Raw genomic sequence first — 17789 nt, forward strand, 5'->3', positions numbered from 1 at the left:
ATGAAAACATTGAAAACTGCCGTCTCGTAACGTAAACGCGAATTTCTAAGGAATTGAAACAGCACCATCTAGTGGCACTACTGCACAACTGTTTCAATTCCATATAAAAAATTGCGTATACGATTACGCGATCGTCACACTTTCAAAACATTGAAAACTTTCTAAGAGGTTCTTATAGGAAGCTTATGGACTACGTCCCAGAAGCGAATTAGCGTTCCGGTACGATGTCGTGTAGAAACCGAAAGGTGGATTTTCATCCTCCTCCTAACAAGTTAGTCCGCTTCCATCTCAGATTACATCATCACTTACCATCAGGTGAGATTGTAGTCAAGGGCTTGTAAAGAATAAAAAAAAAGTGGACCTCCATCAGGGATGATGATGATGAGAATGAAAATCTGATGATGATTATCCCGCCAATAGAAAAATAATCATGATTTAGCATGCCTACGACATTCGCAATCACCCTTGCTGCCAAGAGCCCACGGAGAACATTAGTCTCTCGATGATCATTGACGCGTACGAGATCTACGGGCACGACCCGACAGACAAGCTCGATCACCTGGCTCATTACCAGATAGAGATGATGAAGATTAAAAGAGCACCTGATCAGGTGAGTAAGATTTATGTTTTTTTTTAATTTATTTACACGCTTATATTAGCTTCACTCGTAACTATGAACCTATGTAAGAAAATAAAATCTTGGAATGTTAATTTGACGCACTTCCCGGTATTTGATTAAGATGAAATTTTGCACACTTTCTGAGTTCTAATGACAATAAATGACTAGCTAAGAATCGTCATTACAAAATCGTTGAAATTCTGGTTCAGTAGTATGCGGTCTTTACTTATGCTTTAAGATTAAGGCAAAAGGAATAGCATAGATATATGAAACTACTGTTTCGATGTAAAATAATAACTTCTTTGTTTTCTTTCATTACAGTATATAATTAATGAACACGTCCACATCGCAACTGATCATCTCGGAAGATTTATAAACATGCACATAAAAGAACTCAAGGTAATCTCTTAGTGTATATTCAGCCTAACCCATAGAATCCTAATCATAATGTAAATCCAAATCGACCCTCACAAATCTATCTAATGAATATAAAGTTATATTTAGTACTAGCATACGAAAAAAGAGGGGTGTTATAAAATTTACGTGTCTGTCTGTTTTTTTTTTATTCTTTACAAGTCCTTGCCTACAATCTCACCTGATGGTAAGTGATGATGCAATCTAAGATGGAAGCGGGCTAACTTGTTAGGAGGAGGATGAAAATCCACACCCCTTTCGGTTTATACACGACATCGTACCCGAACGCTAAATCGCTTGGCGGTACGTCTTTATCGGTAACTAGCCACGGCCAAAGCCTCCCACCAGCCAGACCTGGACCAATTAAGAAAACCTTAATCGGTCCAGCCGGGGATCGAACCCAGGTCTTCCGTCTTTGTAAGTCCACTGCGCATACCACTGCGCCACGGAGGCCGTGGTTTGTGGCACCATAGCTCCCGAACGGATGAAGCGATTTCAATTTACTTTTTTCGTATTAAAGATTACTTATGTGCGAGTATTCTTAGACAGTTTGATGAAAATCGGTTGAGCTGATTAAAAGTTGTGGGGGGTGAAAGTGGGGAAGAATAACCGAATGTCTGCAAATATACTCGAGTGGGGTTTCAAATGAAAGAGCACTGAAAGAGAATATTGATGACTTGATCGAGTCGTCAATAATTTCATGACATTCGGGGGGTTCTCCAAACTTTCAATTTTATGTTATTTACATTTGATATCTGGATTTAGGTACTGTTAATCGCTTTGGACGATGCGATAGACAACATGTTGACAATGTACGACAATCACAACGCAATCAAAACGGAGCGAGTTGCTACGTTCAACTCTGGCGCTGGCGGGGCTGTCCCGTCTGAATTCTATCTTAGTCAAGGTAAGTTGGATACTAAAAAAAATATTGATGGATGAGGTCCTTTGCTCGAATCGTAGGATGAAATAGCTATTGAGGTTTCCTTGTGAGAAATTCTCAGTACAGACAGGGCCCGATCCAGCAATATCGCCGGGCAAAGATAAATTTTGCCGCCCTTTACATTCATCAAAAGTATGTTTTTGTTATCTCATTTATTTATTTGTCCTTTTTTATAGTAATATCTTGTATTATGTTAACTAATATCATAAACGCTTAAAACGATTTTAAAAGATTTGCGTAAATTTCCCGGCTAAGCCGATTGAGGTGTTCTTAATTGGTCCAGGTCTTGCTAGTAGGACGCTTCGGCCGTGGCTAGTTAGCCGATTCTCAGACTGAATATTATATAAAATTTCATAACAATCGGCCAAGCCGTTTCGGAGTATGAGAATAAACATTGTGACATGAGAATTTTATATATTATATAAGATACTCACAAATAACGTGGCGTTTTAGTGGTAAAAGAATTTTCAAAAAGGGCTAAGTAGATCCAGAGATTACAACACCACAAACTTTACCTCTTTATATTATCAGTATAGATTTGAAAATATGTACCTTGACAGAATTTTACTGTGGCAAGAATGTCTACATCTTCATATCGGAGCTGTACAGCGATATATACAACATGGGGCGCGGGGTCGCCCCCTACTGCAGGGGTCGGGGGTTCCATTTTCTGGGGTTCATACATTTCGCCGACGACAAAAAATACTATCTGGAAGAGGATCCGAGTATAGCCTTCCAAGGAGACAACTACATACATGGTCTGGAGTGTCATCTAGGTATTTGTATTTACAGGTAACATATTTTTTTTACAAGCTTTGATTTATGTTGCTCTGTATTTAAATCGTGGATGCTACAAAATAACCTTAATGGCCATCTTGATAATGATGAACCTTAACCCTAAGACGGTCACGATTTAATCAAACGTAGACTCTACATATATGAACTCTACATAAATAAATCTTTCTTTCTCTACTACTGCTTACTTAATGCCCGCAAAATTAAAGGGAATTCATAAAATATCACAAAAAAAGTGGCAACTGCCTAGTGGCAGTTTTGGCAATGTTTTCATACTGTGACTATCGCGTAACCGTAAACGCGAATTTATAAAAATTTAAACAGTTGTGCAGTAGTGCCACTAGATGGCGCTGTTTCAATTCCTTAGAAATTCGCGTTTATGGTTACGCCCTCGTCACAGTATGGGAACATTGAAAACTGCCACTAGGCACACTGTTGTAATTAGGTAATTATAATTTAATTAATTAATAATTATTATTAACTATCTATGATTTATTTCAGGTTTCCCTTTAAAAAGAGTCTCCAACACGTGAGGGACGTGTCAACGCTTCCGAAGGCGATCGTTAAATGCGGTCTCATAATGTACAAGCTACCCCCGCTTACCGCCGCGTCTTGTATCATCACCTCGGGATCTTTTATACTAGATTTTAATATTCAAGGGATAAGATTTAGACATTATGACTATATGCTGGTGCGTGCTCTGCCAAAACTTTTAGAACTTCATGACTAAAATTGAACTATATTCTTCAAGAGAGGTCGCAAACTGTGTTTAAAAGTGATTTTTACTTTTTTAGTTTCTTCCAAATGGCCATTCATTTTACACAAAAGAAAAACAAACTCCGTTAGTTTGCGACCATCACGTTTGCGAATGGAACAACACCAATTTTTACGGGGGTAAGCTACTCTTTATCACTTTCCATTAAGGCTTCCCACTAGCTAAAGGCCTTTACCTTGGTGAAGACACTTCATAATTTTAAGATTTTATTACTTTATGATATGAAACTAATATAGTTTATTTAATACTACATTAGTTTTTAAAATTTCTTCTTTCGTGCTAACCTACTATGAAATGAACCTGTGCCTTTGCATCGTGGTGCTTTAGCATTTTAGGCGATGATATGCCAGTTATCCTTTTATTAAACTCGAACCTATCTTAGATTAAGTAGAATAAGTGCTTTAAAAAGCCACCGTTCTTAGTTAAGAATTCACATTTATACCTAATATTTTTAATTGTGATTTCAGGACCCTTTATAATCCCAGGCGACCCTGGCACAGGGTTGTCACCAATCCCGCCATACCTCGAACAAACCACGGAGCCGTTTTACCGTTCTACGGAACCGTCTGTCCCCGATTATGGCAACATTACTTGTGAGTCCACATTGGAATGATTTCATACAACTTAAGTAACAATAAGTACATATTCATAGTAAATTAGGGCTTCAATAATATTAATATTTAATCTCCTACCTATTATAGGACTCAAAAGTGATTACAAATTTAGGAAAACTAATGTCGAACAAAGGTTATGATTCACAACACTTGTCAGGACAACTTAATTAACAATCAAACTGTAACCAAAATAAGACCCTAGAATGGCAGAGAATGACCTTGAGTGGAGTCACGTACTTGTGAACGATGTGAGTAGGGTTAAAGGATCCTTTGACTAATATCAAACACTCCCCTTTTCTACTCAAGTCACTCTCCCCGCCTATCCCAAGTAACCCATAAAGAATTACACAACAAGAGATGTGGACGGCTCGAACGCCACGAGCACACTGAAGCCAACACGAAATCGAGTGACGCCATATACTACTATGTCCAACACTAAACGGCGATAACATACCTACCTATCTACATCGATAATTTTTATCATAGGGCAAACAAATGATTATATTTAAAATATGTTTGAGTCAAAGGGTCTGTGTCTCAGATCAAAAGCCAGTTAATAAAATAAGCGACCCATAAAATAGTAGAAATAATTAAATACAAATTTAAGTCGAAATGTGGTAACACTGCGTATACTGTTATCAAAAGACGCAGTCTCCTACGTAAATTAGATAACCATTCAAATTAGCATTACAAATTATATTAATATATACCTACCTACTTTTTACACTTTCCACATTTTACAGACACCTTGGACGGATGTTGGTTTATGTTCCCTCCTAACTACGGTTCCATAGCCGGTGTCAGCTACCTCGACCCTCTCACCGTTAACGAGTACCGGTATACGTGCTCTGGTACTGGAAATAAGGTACTATTATATATGTACTAGATGTAACATAAGCGTATCTGCTACTATACAGCTCATCATCTCCTTACCCTTATCCCACTAACGTGGGGTCGGAAAAATATGTCAATCTTTTCCATTCGTCTCTGTTACTTGTCAACTCATCATCCACTCCTTTTACACACATGTCCGCTTTCACACAATCCAACCATCTCTTCTTTGGCCTTCCTCTCCTCTTATGACCTTCCACTTGCTATACAACTATTTATATAAAATGATTACTTATATTTTGGGGACACTAAAAAAGTAATTTCTGTATATTGTGTGTGCAATAGAGAATGTCTCTATAAATGTGAATATTCGAACTTATTCCAATAAAATATAATGTCTAAACGTACCTTGCGCCATATGGAAACCACTATTACATCAGTGGTACCATCATAGCAACATGGTTAAGAGTTATAAGAGTAGGTTGTATTTACAAAAAATCTAAACTCTCAGCACCTTCATAAATTCATCTTCAACTGCTGCATTCTTACCATGTCCTTAACCTACGCTAATGCCATTTTGTCGGTTTATTGAATTGCTATTTCCAGGTGGATGCTACTTCATCGGCAGACAAAAGTTATTTTTTCCTACATCTACAATCTTTAGGGGTTGTTCGAACACTGTTTACCAAAAGTATCCGATTTCTACAATTAATTAATACTTATTATAATCATATTTTTGCAGGGTTTGTATTGGTATCCACAATGGATGGGCGCCCCGCCACATCATCCGTACCCTCGTTCTGGGGATTCCCCGGCAGACCTCCACGCGGACGTGCCTGGCGTGTTCTACCCTCATCAGTCCGCCGCTGAACTACCACCAGAGATACCTGGATTCCGCATTGGCACTAATTAAATACATGTTTATAATTTATGATGCTTGTTTACATGTTCACTTAGGTATAGTTTGACCAGAAATAAAAATCGCTGCGTTGGGAGCGCCCGATATATTGTTTAGCTATCTGGACTTTGAATGCTTGTAGAAGAAATTATTCCTGTGTGTACCGCAACATTACAAGGATTTTTATTCTTATAGCCAAGTTACACATATTGTTTCCTTTACTGTTTCACCAAGGTTCGGTCATTTAACTTCATGGTGCGAAAAGATTCGTTCTCTGGAAGTCATGAATAAGTTATAACAATCCTGTTGTGCTGCGTACACTATCCGAACATCAATTTAGACATTAAAATTTTCAAAATTGGCTTCCGTGGGTAGCTTCTATATATTACACTTTTATTTTATATATTATATAGCATTTTTAGGTAACCGCCAAACGAATATGCGTATTGTTTGTTTGTGTTAATATGAAGTCGTGTTGGAACCAGGGAGTATGGGATGAATAAACTCATCATCATCATCACATAACATCAAGTTAGTCAAAAAAGAAGGTTAAAATAACAATAAAATGTTACGATTTTTCAACAACTTTTATTCATATTCTTAATATAATCATAATTTACACAAACATAACGAAATCTAATGGTATCCCCAATAGAAGATAGCTGTGACCTAAAAACTATATTGTAAACTATGCAGTAGTATGGTACATACATAATTACCTACATTTTACCGTGCACGAATAATATTTGACCATTTCAATACAATTAATACGGGATGCTGCGAATACTCTCATTGAATGATTGGGCTACAAAAAAAACATTTGAAGATTACGATTCCAGTAGGTTACATTACAGTTGTCATTTATTCGAATTATATCAGTACGTCTAGGGTGGTTAGGTTAGGTTAGGTTAGGTTAGGTTAGGCTAGGGTTACAAATGTGGATATTGAACTCTTTACACAGGTGTGGGGTATTTTATGCCATTAACTCGTCATGAGATTTGTAAATGGGGTCATAAAGTACCCCAAACCTCTAGAGCTCCATATCGATATTTCAATGTAGGTAGGTACTATCGATGAATCACCTTGTAAAAATTGTATTGAAATACTTAATATTGTTCTATCAGTTTGAAATGTAAACAGAAACCGATCAAAGATTACAACTAAATATTTACTTAACTCTATCAAACAATCAAAACGGGATATCACACTTTAATTCTCTAACAGATTTGTTGTAATAATATTTAACAATTTATATTAGTTCGAATGAATTTAAGCACGGATATACATTGGTAAATTATTAATAAATCAATTGATGAAATCAAAATATCACATAATATATAATTCTTATATCAATAACCATATTTTTTTCATGTCATTAAATTTACTGCATTAATTAGTTATTACATGTATCAATCAATTTCAACATAAAGGGTCATAAAGAAAAAAATATATAAATAATAGGTACCATTTGGTTATAAAAACCGGAATGATTGAAGTGAAAGCTTGTTCAGATTGCCCTATTCATTTCGTTACTACAATTTGCTTTATTTTTTTAAAGAAACGGATATTTTACAAATTAATTATCTATACATAGAACAAAGTCGGGTTACTAACACCATTAACTAATTCTAAAACGTCTGAACTGATCTGAATGAAATTTGGCACATAGATATTGCACATACTCTTTTTATTCCTATAATTCTACGGGAACAGTGAAACTGCGAAGCACAGCTAGCTTTAAGTGTAAGGCACTTAAAGCTAGCCCCTCACATTAAACATTAAGGATTTATCTTTTACGTAATCACATCTTGGATACAAGTTGATTAAAGCTGCCAGGCAATCAAATATTGCATTCTCAATATTATTGCTATAAACACACCTTTATTTATTTGGACGGAATAATTGTAACCTTTATGATTCCAAACGTTTCATATGCATTATATTTACTATTCCAATATAATGAATTCCAAAGTAATATTTCAATGTCGAATCGCAGCATCTGAACAAGCTTTAAGGCGGAAACACATTTATAACCAAACTCGTGTAGTTAGTAGTGTGTTATAAATATGTATCTGCCTTTGGTTTCAGGCAGTAACAAAGTAAAAAAAAGTTTAAAGTCCTTTAAGGGCCCGGAGGGTTATAAATGATTTTATAAACTAGCTTTTCTGAGTATGCCTATTATCATATAAATAAAGAATACATGCATATAGTGTATCGACCACGCATTTTTATTACGTAGATTTTGGTTGTTCCCAAAAAATCACCGCATCTAATGACGAACATTTTGGTTTAAATATATATTCTGGGTGGGGGTTAATAAGTAAAAAACATTAGATACATTGAAATTGAGGCGGAAGCTTTTAAACGGCAGGGATCTAATATTCCTAATCTTAGTTATTTTAGCTCCGTTCCGTCATGTGTTATGACAATATTATAATGAATAAATGCTACAGAATTAAGAAAGCTAGTAGAAAAGTATTTGATAAAGTCAAAAATTAAAGGTAAACCACATAATGGTGTAGTCTGCGCGATAACCCCTACTACTGGGGTGCGGGGATACCCCCAAGAATTAGAGAGTGAATAACGAGCGGCAGATAGATGTTATAGCCAAAATAATAGTCGTCAAGCCAAGCGCCATTGTGTTTAGACAGAATACGCTTGGCTGCGCAGTAAACAAAAACATCATCAAGGTTATATTATTTATAAGTACCTATACACGTAGTCCGAAAGTGTTACAACTTCTGTAGGCATAAGATGTGCACCACACCATGATATAATAATATCTCGAGAAGAGAGAAGAGAAAACTAAATATCCACCAATAATAAATTAATTTGGGATTGAACTGCTATTCGTCGATATTTGACTTTATCTCTTGTTGATATTATGTCATGGTACACATCTTAGGCGATTGTTTGAGAACTTTAGATACTTAAATACATTGTCACGCGTATTGCTCGCCGTCCTACCTCGCCCCTAAATGAGGGTTCGGTTATGCGGTTTGCTTTTAGTACAAAAAGTACTTAATGTAAAAAAAATAAAAAGTGTCATGTTATGAATAAGTAAACGTTGGCCGGTTTACCCACCTTCTAATAAATGTCGGATAGCTTATTCATAAATTTTGTCTTTGTCACTTGACTTATTAAACTAACAAAGTGACAAAACTTACATTTAGACTATCCAACACTTATCAGGTGGTGAAACTAGCCCTAAGTGATGTAGATTAGCGCTTGGCTGCAATGCGATGTAGCCTTTAAGCCTAGTTCGGACTCCATTAGTATTTTAGTCGAGTGCGAACGATTTTTGGGCGGTAAATCCAAAAATTGATGGTACTGGACTAAAATACTAAAGTAGTCTGTACGGTCTATTAGTCTATACTATAGAGGAACATGGTCATTGGTCACCTAGAACTTAGGTGTTTATTCGCTCTTGTATTGTTATTCGTACTCATGGTAAAAGTTATGAGAAAACGGAAGCTTGAATGGCATTCCAGATCTTTCCAGTGTAACATGGATTCATATGTTCTGTTGTGTTAATTTTATGGCAATACTTGAAGACGAATTACTAATAATAAAATTCCTTTTAAGTAAATATCTACCTAAATAGGGACTATGACTAACAAAAATAGATATTAGAAAGTAAAATTTATAATAAAAACAAAATAGTTAATAATAAATCCTGTATAAGAAATACTAAATGACGATTTTATCAAGTCTAAAAATACGTTTTATATTTTAGCATTTAGTTAGTAATCGCACTATAAGTAAAGTATGCTTTGTAACTAATTTTGCCTATCTTTCTAATATTATAGTCTATGTTAAGGTGAATTCTGACTAAAAGAAAATCCTAAAATAAATCAAATAATTGTTATTATATAAGTTGCTCTTTTATCTGTAAGAAGTGCAAATTCACCTTAATGTACTCAAATTCACATTGTGTACATAAATAAGAATTTTCTGTAATTATTGATTGCTTCACAAATATTTTTTATTAGTCGTTTATTATATTATTTCTAAAATCATATCTAAGAAAAAAAAACGAATCCAAAGTAAAACCTTAACCATGAAAAAAACACAATCTATTTCCACCACTAAATCCACTAAAGCTTTAGTTATCGAGACACCTAACTGCAATTACATATTTTAATAAAAATAATTGATAATGGAAAATAAAATATTATCAAAAGATTACTCGTCTTAATTGATTATGAAACACGGCTAAAACTCACGTGATTTGCCCGACTAGTTCTTGCAATTCTGCAAGCTGATTCTTACAACGCGGCACGGCGTTGCAAGAATCAGCTCATGACTAATTGCCCCGTATGGGTTCGAAACTAGTCGGGCATACTCCGACGTTGTATCAAGTGAGTTTTAGCCGTGTTAAAGTCAATTAATATGAATGATAGTTTAAATTTTGAGATGGATACTCGTTTTTGAAGATCAAACAGAGCTAATATTTGTAATAAATCGTGTTACGTTTAGGTAATCTTCGTGGAAGATAAGGCTAGTTGCCATTTGTCTATGGTACATCAAGTCATGGGAGTGATTGAGATAGGTTAATTTTGAATTAATTTTTGTTACGATCGAAACATTTAAATAAATAATTTAAAAATAATTTGGTGGATATTTTTCTAAATTGTGTGTCTATACTAAGCTATTTTTGTCTGTGGTTTCTTTATATTGAAAATTATATTCAACACAGCCAGTGTAAAGCGGTTGTTATTTTTCAGAGACGTAAGTCAAATTTGAATTGTCTTTGTTTAAATTGGATTAAAGTATCTATCTAAGATAGTTTTTATTTTTTAACGAAGATGTTAGTCAATTATTAAGCAATTTTTTGTCTGTGGTTTCTTCATTTATATTCAATTGGTTATATTCAACTCAGCTAGTAAAAAGCATATTCAGATGTAAGTCAATTTTAAAATTATTCTACCATATTTTTCTGTTTTCTCTATTTATGGCTTGATTAAATTCCAATTATTATTTATGCATTTTTTCCCCTAAAGTCAATTTTTAACTTTTATGGTAATTTATGTCCGTTTTCTTTATTTCTATCAGCATTGACTATTTTCAAGGCAGTCCATGCAAGACGGTTTTTATTTTACGAGACGCAATATTATGCATTTTTTGTCTGTGGTTTCTTTTTTTATATTGGCTCATAGACAGCCAATGGCAGGCAGTTGCTATGTCAGCGTATAAGAGTCGATGTAAACCAGCAATCAGGCTTTCTTTTCAACTGTTTCTTCGAGCTCAAACTCTTTCTCCCAACTTTCATCGGAATTTGCACTTGCATCGTCTTTTACCTCTTTGTCCCCAAAATAGTCCTCAACTAAATTGTTACCACACTCGTCAGTCTTAGCTTTGATAGGCGATTTGTTTTTCTTTTTCTTGTCTATGCTCTGTTTTTTGGCTGTGGTCTTATTGTTTTGTTTGTCTACGATCTCAATGTCGTCTTTCCTAGCGTTATTGTTTGTAACATCTCTCGATTTTGATTTTTTGGAAGCAATCTCCTTCTCATATTCTTCTAGGAGTAGAATTTGTTGTTCTTCGGTCAGCTCTACGTCATTTGCAAAATCCTCTGCAGATAAAATATGCTGTTATATTCTTCTGTTCAATAATATGCTACTTTTACGCTATAAGCTAAAGTAACTTACCGTCTTCCCAGGTTACAGCATCATCTTTGTCTTCGAGTTCTGAACTTTCAAAGGTTTTCTCTGTAATGGTAGAGGGAACTTTTTTGGGGCTCCTGAAAAGATATATGCATTGCTTTATAATTGGTAGGGTCTGTTTGGTACCTTACATTGTTAGTGTACTTTTGTCAAAATTAACGCCACAAAATTCGTATAACAATTAATGGTTTGCCATAGATCTGAAAGATTGAGTGTACTCACTGCTCTATGGTCTGCAGCGGTAAGTGCGCCAGTACGGGGTCCTCTGTGGGCTCCTCTATGGGCTGTTTGCGCGAGGCGGCCGCCAGCCGGTCTTGCAGTAGCGCCACGCGGAACAAGTATCTGTAATCAAAGTGAAGTTTGATGTTTAATTATAAATACTCATTATCATGGACAGGGCCTGTAGATGCTAGAAAAAGTACTATCGTTGTACTTTTTCTAGCATTGTTTGTTGCTGCGTTTTGTAACAGAATTATAATCTACAATTTATTAACCTAGTTCTACATATTATTATCTACTATAACTTCACTATATATCATTACTTATGTGCGAAATAAAAGGCTGTTAATTTTATTTTAATTATTTATTATCATTAGTTTTCAAATAACTGTTATGTGTCTAGTTAATTTTAGACTCAAAAGACGAGCGTCACAATATTTCATGAAATAGACACTAGATTATATTTGGACAAATCACTGGATTTTGCACCTAATACACCTTAATATAAATCCAACTTGATGTCTAATGACATATAACTTACTAATGGATCAAATGTACTTAACTTCTTTTTAAAATTTCTTAAAGCCTTAATAGCTCAACGGATTCACCAGTTTACTCACCAAGTAAATCTTTATAAAGAGCCTCAATCTTGAAGCACACTTTACTTGGTGAGTAAACCGGTGAATCCGTTGAACTATTAAGGCTTTAAGAAATTTTAAAAAGAAGTTTAGTACATTTGATCCATAAGTAAGTTATATTTCATTAGACATCAAGTTGGATTTATATTAAGGTGTATTAGGTGCAAAATCCAGTGATTTGTCCAAATATAATCTAGTGTCTCTTAATAGTGAAATGGTCAGACACATCACCGTTGGACTATTGTTGTACCCACTCTTACTATTGTACAGTATTTCCCCATAGTTGGAGGGGAATAGGAATATTGGTCTTGTTTAAAAGATATGGCATTTCTTAAAGATGTTTTACATCAAATATAAAGATGGTGAAATCTATGATCTTTCCCTCACCTTTCCCAAAACTCTTCATGTGACACCGCATCAGGGACGAGTTTCTCGTACTCCGCCTTCAGTATGGGGTTGGTCTCCAACCGGCGGACAGCTGAGGGCAGGGTTATGACAGACTCAGCGTTCTCCAGACTAGACCGCCACGCGTCGAACTCCGGACTGTACGCGGGGACGATGTATGTAGCGTCCACGCGTTGGAGAGCTTCCAGTTCTTTCTGTAAGAGTATATACCAATCTTGTTTCAATACGCTAGTTGACATTTTTTTTAATTACTTTAAACTAGCGGACGCCCGCGACTTCGTCCGCGTGGAATTTAGTTTTTCACAAATCCCTCGGGAACCATGGATTTTTCCGGGGCAAAAAGTAGCCTATGTTAAACCAGGCTATAATATATCTTAATACCAAATTTCAGGTAATTAATTCGGTTCAGTAGCCGAGGCGTGAAAGAGTAACAAACATTCATATTATCAAAATCATCAGTTTTCGCAAATCTCGGGAAACCATGGATTTTTATTGGGATAAAAAGTAGCCTATGTGTCAATCCAGAGTAAAATCTATTTCCACTCTAAATTTTAGCCAAATCGCTTCAGTAGTAGCGGCGTTAAATAGTAACAAACATCCAAACATCCATACAAACTTTCGCGTTTATAATATTAACAAGTAGGAAGTAGGATTGTTCATTATTTTTCTACCTTCTAGTAGATATTCGTCTATTTTTCTGACAATACGTTGTCGGCCATGATGGTCTACATCTTGACTGTTTCATTACGTCACGTTAACACTAAATCTTAACCAAACAGAGTGTTTGACAAAATTGTTAGTTAATAATAATATTACTTTGGCGTTTATTTCTTTAGTGATATCATGTAACACAGACAAGTATTTAATGTTTGGAAAAATTTAATAAACACATAATTTTTAAATTAAGTATTCTATGAAATTCTTATTAATCGATATTGATATATTTCAGACACCTACTCCATTTACTGTACGAAATTAATATTATTAATATAAATTTTGATATGAATCAACTAGCATTCGCATAGATGTTATTGTAGAAGATACCTAAGCTTAAATAAAAGACAGCAAAACAATGTAAAACACATTTCAGAAGCACCAAAATTCTCAAGTTGACATTAATTTTACATTCTGTTAACCTGTTCAAATTGAAAAATTATTTTTGGAGCAGACAAATGTAGCAAAAAAGATAACTTTTTCAAGGACAAAGTATCATATTATCATGTTTTTGAACATACATTGTAATTTGTAAATCAATTTAAGCTGACATTACTAATAACTTACTTTATATGTGGATAGCATGGTAGTGTCTCCAGAAGACAGAATAACTTCCGTGTCATCCTCATCGTCAGGTACAGGGTTCAGAACTGTGCTCACTTCACCTGCGGGACAGTGATATCTTTGTAAAAAGACTTATTTTAGAATACCTTCCAGGACATAAATGGTAATTTATTGTTATAAATTATTATTATGTTAAACAACTCTATGAAATAAAAAAATATAGCCTAGCATGTGTCGAAGACATATCTCATGAAGAGAAAAAGACACATTGTTAACCCATAGCGGGATTGGAATATTTGCTCTTTCTCTTTCCAAAGCAACAAAAGAGAGCAATATTTTAGAGACCGCCGCTATAGACATTTGTCTTCCTCTCGTCTCCAGATAATATCGTGCTGTGCATCTTCAATTTACTATTTTTTTTAAACGGTTTACTAATGTTAAGATTTGAGTGCTTTTGCAGTCTGCTTTTACGTTTTATGGCATTTTTGTTACTTCTTCCTTCACTGTGTCGGAATTTATGGGTATCCACACTCTACTTTACTAAAATCTTATTTAGTCATTAATTGTTTATTTAAAATGTATTTTTATAATTATGTATGTAGGTGTATTCATATGTATTTTGTATATTTAGTATGTATTTTGTATTTTTTTATTTCATTGTATCTTTATTTTTTGTGCATAAAGACTTATTCTATTCTAATTATAATTAATATAAAATGATTGCTTACCAATAAAATTGCTGAAACTTTTCTTCATTACATTTGCAGTGGATTCTGGACTGTCCAACTGAAATTAAATAGTTTAGTTAGTTACTGATAAGACAATGATAGTGATATAATATCTAAATTGGGACAATGTTAAAAGTCAATCTTATTAGATACTTTAAAAGGAAGATTCTTTACCAAACATAATCTAATTATTATTTAAATACCATTGAAATGCAATTAGCATTGCAATGGTATTTAAATAATATGAATTATTCAATATTAAATGTTTTACCAGCTCCACATTTGTAAAGCTTACATTTTTTTTTGGAATTGGTATTTTGTAATGTATTCCCAGAACATACCCCAAATATTTAACCTTGTAGGGTAACCCTTAATTCCTTCCTACCTTGCTTAATTCCTTCTTCCAGATTTGGTTTGGGATGGATGTTGTCTAACAGGCCACTAGTTTAATTTTATATTATAATATGAGACAAACTTTAGTCTGGTCTGACCTTCGAAAGCGCAGCTACTAAAACCCTGCTAAGATAACTTGCGCAGCCTTGGTCCTCATGTTCAAAGTTCTGGACTTGAAGTTTGGTGCATACTATACTAATTGTGTCCCATCATACCTTCAATGTTTTGCCGATAACATCAGATGTTGTACTGAAGACATGGCTGGCCTCACTCTTGACTGTTGATCCTATTTCAGCAAGATCTTTCTTCACCATTGTATACACCTCTGCCGACTAGAAATTACAAACATATTATAATTAATATTATTAGACTATTAGCCTAACCCCTCTCATTCTGAGAAGAAATTCATGTTCAACAGAAAGCCAAATATGGGTTGTTAATGATTGTAAGAAAATATCTGTGAAGACAGAATTAATGTTGAATTTAATTAAATGAAATTTGTGTTTTCCATATAATAAAGTTACTTTATTTTAGCAATAATAACCAGATTTGTATAGGATTGTCAGCCAGAAAATATGTTCAATTTTATTACATTTCCACATATAGGTATGTTACCTTTGTTTTAGCAGAAGATATCCAGGAGTCCCACCAATTGCCACTGCCTCTTCCATCTTGACTTGGGGAACTGGCACCATCACTGGGATTTGTTTCACACCTTTAGTGACAAAAAAATCAATGTTATGTAAGTAATAGGTACACAGAGATTAAAGAATAATAGGCAGACAGAGCATACAAAACACAGAAGGGATGCAGGCATTCTAAGTACAAATTCAAAAACTAATATAGTCTCGAGTCAGTAGGACACAGTGGGGTATCTACAAGTAGATAGGATGTCAAGGTGTGATGTGTTTTTTTTATGGATTTCACCAGGTTCACTGCAAAACTATGGTTTGTAAAGACTCATTCTGTATCATTTTCTATTCTGTGTAAGTACAAGGAAAATTCTATTGGTTTTGAAAGCTTAGTACCTAACCTATCTGTTTCCATTGTCTGTGTTAAATTCATAAAAATGTATAGCTGATAGTATGTAAAGCTAAAGCTCGAGAATGGTATGACAGATTTAAATGTTTTTTTTTCAATTCTTTACTATTATATGGAGAGTTTTTATATAAACAGAACTTAGAAGAATCAGTCAATATCTTGAAATCCTAAACTACTTAAGTAAGTTATATGGGAATAGTTTGTTTAGGCACTTGGCCACTAGGTCAACCACTAGACGAAGAAGAAGATGTGAATATTCACTTTATTACTTTTAATGGATAAAATTTGTGGCAGACCCATTGCTTGACTGCTGCATCATGCACATGTTATTCTTAATTTTAAAAATGAAATTGGCCTTATTATAGGAAGTGGTCTGTGACAGAACAATGTGTTTGGTCATCTAGTATAGAATAGGTATGGTAGTCACTACCTGATGTTAACTTTGATTATTATCTACATAAGTAGTTAACCACTGAGTGTTTACACAATGATTATTTATTAGTTTAAAGATAAAAAACAGCATTACTTTAAATTGAGGCTGCAATGAAGCACACATAAGTACGATAAGATAATAAAAAGGTAAAACAACCAACAATGAATTAGAAATTGGTATATTATGATCTAAGTAATAAAAACAAAGAACATAATCATAGGAATGACTGTGGTGTCCATTGTTTAGTATTATTGTGATTATAGATCATTTATTATGATGACATTTTTATGGGTATTCTATAAACTAACTAGAAACACATTAAAAACTGGAACATATTAAGAATTTGATCCACTTTGACAAACCATGATACACAATTATAAAACTTGAAAACTCGTGAGCATTCAACGCCTTTTCTCGAACCGAAAGTGCAGGAAATGTGTAACCAATTAATTTTAATTTATTTCAAGGTATTTATCTTGATCAATTTAGGAATTGCGATGTTTATTTATATAATATTGTGATGTTTAGCTTTTTGTTGACACTTTAGTAATGAATTATACGTACTTTTCCGCCATCGTGTTGAATTTTAATTATTTGTTTCAATGATAGCAATTCATAGATTTTTGCACAATGCTTTAGGAGTTATTTTTTTGTTATTTAATTACACTAAATTTAGAATTAATTTGACATAGTTTTTAACACTTTCAAGTTTTGTTTGCGTTGACAATTGACATTTGCTTTTTATTTTTAATCTTTGCCTTTTTACACAGGTAAAACAAAAGTCTATCAAAAAGGTAAAGCTTAGAAAATATAAAATGAAAAATTAAATAATAGAAAAGCCTTGTAATTTATTATTTATTAAACTTATATATTATTAAACGAACAAAATTTATGTACACACCAGTTTTACGTGAACATATTTTGAGTGTCACTGGTTTCTCATGGAGAAAGGAACGTTGTCTTCATTGATTGGTCGTGTTGTCATAATACGTGACAAAATGGCGGTTAATTTGAATTGGAAAGGAATAACTCTGTTTTTCGGTAAGTATTTCAAGTTTTAGTTTTATCTATCTAGTATTTAAGTATCTAGATCTAAATT

General features: G+C 34.0%; 2 protein-coding genes across 2 annotated transcripts; one reads left to right on the forward strand and one right to left on the reverse strand.

The window, feature by feature from the left end:
* Positions 1-415: 415 nt before the first annotated feature.
* On the forward strand, positions 416-6123 carry LOC112056324 (uncharacterized). The gene is made up of 9 exons (XM_052887261.1): positions 416-610; positions 941-1018; positions 1799-1940; positions 2537-2768; positions 3273-3462; positions 3566-3665; positions 4014-4139; positions 4904-5025; positions 5734-6123. The coding sequence occupies exons 1-9, from the start codon at positions 503-505 to the stop codon at positions 5902-5904; spliced, it is 1269 nt and encodes a 422-aa protein (XP_052743221.1). The 5' UTR covers positions 416-502; the 3' UTR covers positions 5905-6123.
* A 334-nt stretch (positions 6124-6457) lies between these two features.
* On the reverse strand, positions 6458-17427 carry LOC112053974 (BSD domain-containing protein 1). Its single transcript, XM_024093608.2, has 9 exons — positions 17255-17427; positions 15832-15931; positions 15432-15548; positions 14824-14881; positions 14099-14196; positions 12800-13011; positions 11778-11897; positions 11541-11632; positions 6458-11464 (listed from the first exon to the last, which is right to left on the reverse strand). The coding sequence occupies exons 1-9, from the start codon at positions 17263-17265 to the stop codon at positions 11106-11108; spliced, it is 1167 nt and encodes a 388-aa protein (XP_023949376.2). The 5' UTR covers positions 17266-17427; the 3' UTR covers positions 6458-11105.
* Between the last annotated feature and the right edge of the window lie 362 nt (positions 17428-17789).

This window comes from Bicyclus anynana, chromosome 2 (genome assembly GCF_947172395.1).
Source record: "Bicyclus anynana chromosome 2, ilBicAnyn1.1, whole genome shotgun sequence".
NCBI lineage: Eukaryota > Metazoa > Arthropoda > Insecta > Lepidoptera > Nymphalidae > Bicyclus > Bicyclus anynana.